This window comes from Mus caroli, chromosome 15, assembly GCF_900094665.2.
Source record: "Mus caroli chromosome 15, CAROLI_EIJ_v1.1, whole genome shotgun sequence".
Lineage (NCBI taxonomy): Eukaryota > Metazoa > Chordata > Mammalia > Rodentia > Muridae > Mus > Mus caroli.
The window spans coordinates 30,542,328-30,552,976 of record NC_034584.1 but is presented as its reverse complement, the minus strand read 5'-3'; the positions used below and the strand labels follow the sequence as shown (position 1 = coordinate 30,552,976).

Here is a 10,649-nt window from a genome sequence, read left to right as displayed (position 1 = left end):
TCTCTTGTGAGACTATGCTGGGGCCTAGCAAACACATAAGTGGATGCTCACAGTCAGCTATTGGATGGAACACAGGGCCCCCAATGGAGGAGCTAAAGAAAGTACCCAAGGAGCTAAAGGGATCTGCAACACTATAGGTGGACCAACATTATGAACTAACCAGTACCCCCCTAGAGCTCGTGTTTCTAGCTGCATATGTATCAGAAGATGGCCTAGTCGGCTATCATTGGAAAGAGAGGTCCATCGGTCTTGCAAACTTTATATGCCTCAGTACAGGGGAACACCTGGGCCAAGAAATGGGGGGACTTTTGGGATAGCATTGGAAATGTAAATGAAGAAAATACCAAATTGCCCTTTCTAACTCAGTGAAGAATTGAGTTGGAATTTTGATGGGGATTGCATTGAATCTGTAGATTACTTTCGGCAGGATAGCCATTTGGACTATATTAAGACCCCATGCATCTTATCAGATCACCATAGATGAAAGCTGGACTTCCAGAAAATCAGAAAAAACAGCAAGACTACATATTCATGGAAACTAAACAACTCTGTACTCAATGATCACTGGAACAGGGAAGAAATAAAGAAATAAAAGGGTTTATATAATTCAATGAAAATGAGAGCACTATACACCCCAACTTATGGGACATAATGAAAGTAATGAATGTCCTAGGCCAGATGGTTTTAGTGCAGAATTCTACCAGACTTTCAAAGAAGAGCTAATACCAATACTCCTCAATCTATTCCACAAAATAGGAACAAAAAGAACATTGCCAAAGTCATTCTATGAGGCCACAGTCACCTGATACCTATACTACATAAAGACTCAATGAAGAAAGAGTTTCACACCAATTTCCCTTATTTACATTGATAAAAAAATATGCCCAAAACCAAATCCAAGAACACCCAGAGAGAGGCTACCCCTTGAGAAGGAAAAGGTGGAATGGAGGGAATACTTGTATGAGCAGGTACTAGGAAGAGGAAGGCCTGATATTGGGTTGTAAAGTGAATAAATAAACAAAAGAGCTCATTAAGCTTTCTTACTCTCTAGCCTTTCTTCTCTTTCTCTCTTCCCCCTTCTTTCCTCCTGACCTTGGCCAGCCTCTCCCTCTCTCTTTCTACCTCCTCTGTTTCCCCCTGCCTTTCTACAATAAAGCTCTAAAACCAAAACCAAAACCAAAAAAATAAATAAATAAATAAAAATTAAACAAAAGAAAGTAGAAATTGTGTCAAACACCTTAAGTCCTTTACTGTCTTGAGAATGTGAGGAGATAATTCCTGAAAAGCCATGATTTTAATGAGCATTTCCAATGAAGAGCTACTGTGAATCTCTTTGAGAAAAAGTGACATTTGCATTTAAAACAGGAGAAGTCTATATTCCCAGCTCTTGCAAAGACAACAGCAATACTAGAATTTATCCAGAAGGGAGCAGTCAATCAGCTTCCATCTGTGATACAGACCTGGGACTTACTCATCAGTCCTTTTAAACTATCATGGCTTCAAACTATCACTTTAATTTAGCTTTTAATTTTCCTCTGAGACTGTGTCTGAGGAACATTCTGGATCCTAATTCCATGGTGCCACAGCAACTCTATAATATTGTCTGTTATATTATTTTGTCATAACAAGTAAGGGTGGAGAACTTCTTTAGTCTCAGTACTCTGGAGGCAGAGACAGGTGGATCTGGAATTTTAAGCCAGCCTAATCTATATAGGGAATTCCAAGCCAACCAGGGATTATAATGAGACCTGGTATCAAAAAACAAACAAACAAACAAACACACAAGTATAAAATATAGCCAGGCATGGTGGTGCACTCTTTTAATCCCAGCACTTGGGAGGCAGAGGCAGGAGGATTTCTGAGTTCAAGGCCATCCTGGTCTACAAAGTGAGTTCCAGGACACTCAGGGCTATACAGAGAAACCCTGTCTCGAAAAAAAGACAAAAAAAACAACCACACAAAAAAGAATAAAATATAATAATTTTCCTTATCTATATGTTGGAAAATAAAAAAAAATTAAGAAAATTACATTAAGAATGTACTTATTAAAGTAAAGTAACTGAGTTTGCTGACTAGTATGCTAATAAAGTTTGTGATCTGCTGGACAAAGACAGCACACTCACTCCTTCAGCCTGCAGTGTGTTGAAGTAGGGGTTTAGATGGGATGGTGCTCTGAGTGAGTTAGAGTTTTATTGCCACTTCCCACAGTAAAGATCATCATGTAGCTGCAGATCATCTGCAACACCATGAGAAAGGTCACATGACTATTATCACAACATATGTTGTGTATGCTCTGTGCCCACATGGTTCTGATGCTCACATGTAATGCTGCTAATATAAAGGCCTCCTGTAATGAGAAGACAGTTTCAGTGCAAGCATGAGTCAAGAGAAGCAAAGGACTACAGTGCTGCCCAGCAATGCCTTATCCAACGAAGCACTGGAACAGACTCCAAGTGTTCAGTCTCCTGTGATACAGATTCTCTGCATTCCCATGTTTTTTAATGAGAAAACAACTTTTACTTGCAGTAAGTTAGGCAGCTGGTACATTTGAACACACGGACAAATCCAGGAAAAATCAAGATACTTGTTACACGGGAACTCAAAGGATCCCCAAAAAGAATTAACCATATGATTCAAAGGTGGAAGGAAAGAAAATTGGAAAGGTTGCAAATCAAATTTCTAGAAACACCATAAACAAAAGTAAACAAGAAATAAAAGTTTGACCCAAAGCTTGAATTTTTGTTGAACTAATGAGGCACAGGGTGAGCCATATGGCTGGTACACTATTACACACTAACAAAATATTCACCATATCTTTATGTTGTTCTTTAGTACTGGATTATTAAGGAGATACATTTAAATGCAGGTGTATTCTCAGTTTACTGTGATTCCCCACAAAAATATTTATTGAAAGGAAACAAAAACATTAAGGTATGTAAAATATGAACATCTAAGATATAAAGTTCTAGCTGTACTACTCAATGCTCACATGAAAACCATCTCAACAGCAGCCCTCCTCTCTTCATGGAGGCAAATCAGCCAAAGCATCTGAAGGAACCTCTGAAGGAACAAGCTTTCCAAGAGTTAGGGTCCAATGATTATCTTGGGAGTCAATGACTTCTTCTGGGTACACTATCTGCATTGAAGTGCACTTACTATGCAAATGACTGCCACTTCTAGGTTGTTTAATCCTGATTCTGTATTGTTTCAAAGAAGCTCTTTTACATAGTCTTTCTTGATAATTAATTCTTGAATGCTTTACATTAACATTCATTCAATTTAATTTTTGTCAAGCCAAAATAATTAATTTAATCAAATTAATTCAAATTATCTTTATACCAAAACTTAAGAAAAACCAATCCTCTAACTTCAAATGAACTGAAGTACAGCTAAAGTCTGATGAACTTTTCCTTTTGTTTCTTTGCTGGAACTAGGGATTGAATGGAGAACTTATGCAAACTAGGAAAGTAGTCTACCACTGAGCTACATCTGCACCTCAGAATTAGTTTTAAAATAACTGAGGAAAACCCTCTTAGCCCTGATTGATCTCATTTTCTTTTAAAATTTCTTCACTTTGACAAATGAAGACCATTCTTCTAGTCTGTTATGTTGTTAACTCTACTAAAATAAAATTACACCCAACCCTCATTTATTAAAATCTCATTCATTTATTAAAAATATTCAAATACAATCTTCTCACAAAATATTAACAAATTTCTCAGGAGAAGTCTTATAATGATGTATGTACAAATGTTGGTACTATTTACTTCTATTACAGCTTATATTCAGGTCATCAGATCTTTTGCACTGGTTGTACGAACACTTCATGATTCTAGCACATGCCATTTGTGCTATGAATTAGATGAGTGGAAATTCCCAAGAGGCATGAGTACTTCCATAGTCGGAAGTCCAAAAGCTGACATTCTTGTGAACACATGACTAGCAAACAAATGTGTGATGAAATCCTTCTTTATCTCTGTAGCCTCTGCATATGAATCCTAGGTAAGCTTCCTTGTAATTACTACGTGGCTATGAATTCTAACACAGCTGTGCCATAGCATTCACACAATATTTATTACTGGATCTCATATATCTTCCTTTCTATCTCAGAAATATTGCGTACACACACCTATCACCTGTCCTCACTGTTTATGCAGTGTATTTTACGTCACTTCATAATAGAAAATGGGCCACTAAAAACTATTATTTCTCATATAGAAGGAGTAGTGGTATTCCATCTGCCTTTACAGTGAGAAAATGAAAAGCTGGATTGATGACTAAGGGAAAGGAAGACACTGAGGACAACAGGGCTCAGAACCACTGAGTTGAAAACAATAGTTAACAGCCTGACTTCCAAGCAGCCCCTAAGCACAGAGAGAGCAAGAAAGGAGAGCAAATGTCTTTTTACTCAGCTTCTAAGTTTCCATGCTCTCAAACAGTGCCCTTCCTGCATCTCAGACTGTGTACAGTCCTGGACTACCTCACAGCTTACTCAAAGTGGTAAGACTTCTTGGCATTCAAAGAAACACCATGCAGATTCAGGCAGGAGCACACTCCTCAAGTGCCTTCTCAATTTGTCAGGTTTCACGGTGGTAAAGTCACTTTTCACTTTCAATGGTGCCAGAACTTCATTGTGTTTTATTTCTCACTGGGTAACAGAGATCTTCAGAACCACTTACCTCAGTAGTAGTTCCTATGTCAGCAGATGGGCTGCATGTGCTGGTGTCTGGTGGAGCTGTACCTACGCTGCTCCAAACTGGAGAACCAGGGACAGGCCCTGCCACTGTCTCTGGGTAGACTGTAGATGGACTAAGATTGCCTCTCTTCTGAATTTTACTCCAGACTTTACTCATCGTATCAGCCAATTCATAAATGAGCTGGACCTGAGAGTAAGGGAGAGTAGGGGGAAGAATCATGTTTTCAAATTCTATTCACAACTACTAAAATTCAAGATATAAGAAAACTGACAAGTTCAAAATGTAAAAGTACAAAATAACGACCAAAAACCATCATGGAGCAGGACTGATTCACAGCAGCCACAAACTTCCACTGTGCTGTTTTATGGTCAGCAAGCATTTCTGCAGATGGATGTAGTCTAACGAGCAGTGCTCACTATTGAGAAGTAGATTCCCTTTAAGAATGATCAGGAACAAATACAAATACCTCTTACACAGAGAACTGGTGAAAGCAGAAAGCAAATACACACCCTGGGAAGTGTGGTTCCTTTATGCACTATAAAGCATCTATCACCCTTCCTTATATAACTTCCAAAACTAAATCTTCTCTATTTTTCTGAGATAAAAATTACAAGGGATTTCTTTTGAGGCAAGTGAAAAGAATGATATAACAGAGAGTAGAAAAAGAAAAACATTACCTTATGAGACTTCTAGAGATAGAAAACATCTCTAACCTACTTCCCATGGGATATGTTATTCCAATATTGAGAGAAAAACCATTTAACTTGCAAATTGTTTGATTGAGTTCTAAGATATTTATGCAAGATTTCATAAATAAGCATTGATCATGGAGTTTGTATGAGAACATATTGGCATATACTGTATAAAACAAGCCAAAGGGGGAAGGCAAACATAACATATAAGCAAACCCACGGCTGGATACCATACTTTGATTGTGATTTTTAAAAAAGCGAAATTCTCCTTTGTATAAAGAGTTTCAGTGCTAGGACACATCCAGATGATGAGGCTAGCTTCTCACATGGGCAAAACAGATGTAAAGAGACACTTCTGTCACTCAGATGGAGAGACACTGCTGTCAATCAAATGTACAGAGACACTTACTTGATGTAACCTCTGCTTGCTCTAGTTTTCTACTGCTTTTTGTGTACTGAAGCCTCAAATCTCGAGTCATGGATATCTGTAGTTTTAAAATGATCTAATGACTACAGATTCTACCAAAAAAAGAAAAAAAAAAGAACTTTATAGAAAAACTATTAAAGTCATTTTCTATTTCATAATTAAGATTTTTCTCTTAAAAGGAAGTGTTGGAACCCAAATCCTTATGAATGACTGTTTTTCTTTTTCCTAAATAAAAAAGCTGTCTAATAAGAACAACATTAACCAAAGGAAGTAAGTTCTACTCCCAAGGGGTTAGGGTTATTTACTTCAGGGGCACAATACTGTTTTTATTGTCACTACTTCTGATTCTTTCCACTATTGTTCTTAAAAAGATGTAACATCACATGTGTTTAATGTGGCAAGCAAGCAATGGCATAAACCTCAACTGTAATTCTAGTTTCAAAGAACACACAGCTTCTCCTCCCAAACAAAGAAAACATGCAGAGGCTAAACGATCAGTTTTCAGTTGGAGTTGAGCTGAAACACTGAGGATTAAAATCATAAAATTAAAATGTGTATAATTAAAATGTGTATAACTAAGAAGTACAACTATTCTAAATATCCCATAGAGTAACAGACTCTCATTTTCTGCTGGTAAGAACAGAAGATTTAAAACGAGTTTGGTAGTTTTGAAGGCATATATATATATATATATATATATGCCTTCAAAGATATATATCTATCTATCTATCTTTATCCAGCCAATTAAAGTAGTTTCCCTAAATAAATAAAATAAAATAAAAAAGCTGATGTCTGCAGAAACATAAACACTGAACAAATGAAGGTCAAATATAATAGCTAAATGTTAGTAATAATAAGAGAACACATGTAAAACATGAACTAATCTAAAAATGGCTGTGCTGCATGAAGTTAGACAAAAAAAACAACTGTAGAATTCCATCTACACCATGGGGTTTCAAAAGACTATAACTTTTAGGACAGTTTCTATGATGATTTAATGAGTATATATCCCAACCTTATTCAAACTGGGTAACTTAAACACACAGTTTATTGTATACTAAGTATACTTCAGTAAAACTAGATTAGGAAAGAAATAAAAAATAAGCATGTATTTAGCACCTTTCTATGAGCTTTGTGTGGAGGTAACTGAATAGCCATGGCAATCTGAGTATGACATACTGACTAAATAATTTTTTTTATTCCTTAAATATTCAGAAATGAAGAAAATCATATCATTAATGATGGACCCAAAGAGGAAGCTCATCTCTGAGATTTAGAGTATGAAATGGATACCCTCTTAGATCTATGATAAGCAATTAGTACTCAACAAGAATCTGGCCCATGAAATAGATATCTATTGGGATCTAGTTCATGAAATGGATACCCACTCAGATCAAGAATAGGAAATGGATGTCTACTGTGTTCTAGAATAGGAAGTGGACACTCACGCTCATGACTTTATCTAACACCTAATCTGTCTATATAAGGATCAAGGAAGCCAGATGAGGACAAAAATGTCTGATTTTATAAAAGGAGTAGGTAGGGTACAGAGAAGAAAGAAAGAGTTGCCCAAGTCAGCTATGTTCAAACTCTGAGCAACAAGGAAAGAGTAATAAGAAGACAGCTCCCTGTTTAGGAAGAGAAAAGGAATTAATTCCAGAGTTTGAGAAGTGACACAGTACCAGGCTCTTACTCTTAGGTCAAGCCAAGCATCATCAATTTTACATATTGTTGTATTTTATTTTGTCTTATCTAGACTATTATGGTGATGGAAAGCCAGAAAACTCTTAGAGAGAAGCTAAATCTGTTCTTTCCTGTTCTATTTTGTAGAACTTAAGGAACCAAGAGCCATCAATGAGGTGCCTTAAGACAAAAAAGAAATGTTTGTGTCACATATGAATAAATCATTGTATCAGCACTGTAATATACCATCTAAAACAGAGTAGAATCTGAGACCTGAGTGTCCTAAGGTCTGTATCTGCACTTTCAAAGTTCTGCTCCCACAAATGCACAGCACTTGTTCCACAGACCCTCACATTACTGTCTGCCTATCCAAACCCCTCGTTTTTTTGTTTTTTTTGTTTTTTTTGTTTTTTTTCGAGACAGGGTCTCTCTGTCTCTGTGTAGCCCTGGCTGCCCTGGAACTTACTCTGTAGACCAGGCTGGCCTTGTACTCAGAAATCCGTCTGCCTCTGCCTCCTGAGTGCGGGGATTAAAGGTATGCGCCACCACGCCTGGCCTCAAACCTTGCTTTTTAAGTGGTTTAAATTAGTGCTCATTCTAATGGCTTCTTTTTTCTTCTCTGGACACTTTTACTATATGCAAGATCACATTCAAAGATAAAGAGAGATAGGACCACATCCACCTCTACCCTGTCCCAAGGGACACAATTTAACAGTTTCTTTTACTCTTACAAGGATTTTAAAGCAGCCAATAGCACTAGCATTCTAATAACAACTAAGAGAGGGTCATAACTCTTCTCTATAGCACTGCTGGAACACAGTCCACGCATGGAGTCATGCAGGGGAGTTCTGAGTGCTTGTTAAAAAACAAGAGTCTTTTGACCTCAGTTTCATCAAAAAACACAGACATTCTTAGAATTCTTGGAATGTGTTTGCCTGATCCTCCCAGGTATAGGGGAGTCTACTTCAGTTGTTTTTTGTTTATATGCCTCTGTAAGAAAACATGTTTTTGCCACGTGTATCTTGTCCTTGTGATTACACACTTTACTCAGGTGACTCTCCTTAACCCTCAGAGTATAAACTGTCTGATGCTCTGAATAAAGTTGGCTGCTGCATGATACTGCAGTAGTCAGCCTCACTTTTAGTCCCTGCTCTCCCAGGTTCATACAGCCAACTAGCTTGGTAAAAAACAACACTATGAAACCAAATTATATAGCATATAACAGAAAGAAGTGGAGAGAGTGTCCACAGCATGATTTTGTGCATAAAGAAACTTGCAACCAAAACTGATAACCTGAATTTCATATTCAATACCCACATGCTTAAAGGACAGAAATAACTCCTATAAGCACCTCAATAAACAGATGATAGACAGACAGATGATAGATAGATGATGATAAATAGACAGATGGTTGATAGATAGATAGATACATACATACATACATACATAGATGATAGAAGATGGATGGATGGATGGGTGGTTGTTTAAAAAGAGGAACGGGGAGACGGGGAGCTACATTGTACTGGAAAGGAACTTCTATAATATGGAATGATAGTGGAACTTAATTTTATTAAAATACTTCAAAATATGGCCTAGTTGATAACTATTAAAGCAGGAATAGATATATGTACTATGAATTTATGACCAGTGGCCGATCAGATTCAATAATATGCTACAGGAGATTATTTTAAAAATAGGATTCAACATTGACTGTGTGGAAAATATACAATAGTATTCTTGAAGTAAAACATGTAAATTTTATGATAATTAATGATGTACACAAAACCAGGTGATATGAATTCATAGTAATTGTAAGGAGGCAGAATATAATATGACTGGCACATCACAGCTGAAATGTTATGGAAGTAGCAACTTTTAATAAGTGTTCTCTTTAGGTGTAAATGAGCAAGATTTGAAAGGGGGCTCTGAGAATCTGATTAAAAATTATATTTGGTCACTTAAGTACATCCTCCAGTCCAACAATAAAAGAAATAGTTCCTCAGAATTTCTAAACAGTATATCTATAACTGATTTTATTCCACCAGCCAAAAGATGAATTTATATACTCATCAATACAATTCTTACTATAAAACTTGATAGAATTTTAAAGCCATTCTTCATCTAATCATCGCAATATTGATGGCAAGGTTTAAGGACAAAAAGGTATGGTATTTAAAGGAAGAGAAGTCTTTTAATAAAACAAATAAACATTAAAAAAAAAACATTTAGCTTTTAGAATAAAGTGTACCAACCTGGGGATTAGAGCATTTTATCTCTAATGACTCTAAGTCAACATGAAGACAGACAACAAATGAATGCCTTCCATCAGGTCCCACAGGAAGCAGCTTTTGAGATGTGACTGCTAGAGTAGAGGTACATCCCATAGGCTCCACAAGGGAAAGAGTCACTTGCTTTCCAAGAAGGGTATATATGCTGAAATGATGCAAGCTTATGGTCCAAGGAAATGCATCACCTATAAGGGAACAAAACAGAAAAATGAGATCAACAAAATTACATAATTAATGAATACAAATAAAAAAATGATTTAAAATTTCAATCTGAAATATAGCACAACATAACAAAGGTAGGATATCAGAGACTAAGGTAGTAAATGATTTACATGCTACTTAAATAATTTAACTTTAGTATTTGTAGTTACTATAATATACTTCTATACTTTTCATACATTGTAAGCATAAGAAGAAACCTGACTGTGAAATGAGAGAGGAGAATAATATGGATGTTTTTGTGTGTGTGGCAACTCACACCAGAATTAATGGTGATGGAACATGCTAATGAATCAGGCTTCTGGTGCTATGTCAGAAGTACTTAGTCAGAAATTCTGTGGATGGAAATCAGACATATTTCTACATATTCCTTGTGTGGCTCTCAAAGCACATGAGATATATTTTAGAGGATGCAGGCTTGGCTAAAAATTTAGCATTCATAAATATCATAACTGAAAGAAAAATATTTCTTTTACCGTTTAGTAATTTATCTAATGTGCAATTTATTTATAAGTAGAAGCATAGAATATATAACATCTTAGAATTGTATATTGTATTATAGGTAAAGTAGATGGATATAATTCCAATTGGAATATTGAAAATTCATTATTCTGGTATATATATACACACACACACACACACA

The 10,649-nt window shown here is 36.2% G+C and overlaps 1 protein-coding gene across 4 annotated transcripts in view; it reads right to left on the bottom strand.

Moving 5' to 3' along the window:
* The window catches only part of Vps13b (vacuolar protein sorting 13 homolog B), a 543,216-nt gene that overhangs the window by 300,179 nt on the left and 232,388 nt on the right, over positions 1-10,649 (bottom strand). For all 4 annotated transcript variants that reach the window (XM_021183993.2, XM_029469591.1, XM_029469592.1 and 1 more), the window contains exons 24-25: positions 9,752-9,972; positions 4,680-4,883 (exon numbers count right to left, since the gene is read on the bottom strand). In XM_021183993.2, coding sequence (XP_021039652.1) covers positions 4,680-4,883; positions 9,752-9,972 — 425 coding nt within the window. The remainder of the gene's footprint in view (positions 1-4,679; positions 4,884-9,751; positions 9,973-10,649) is intronic.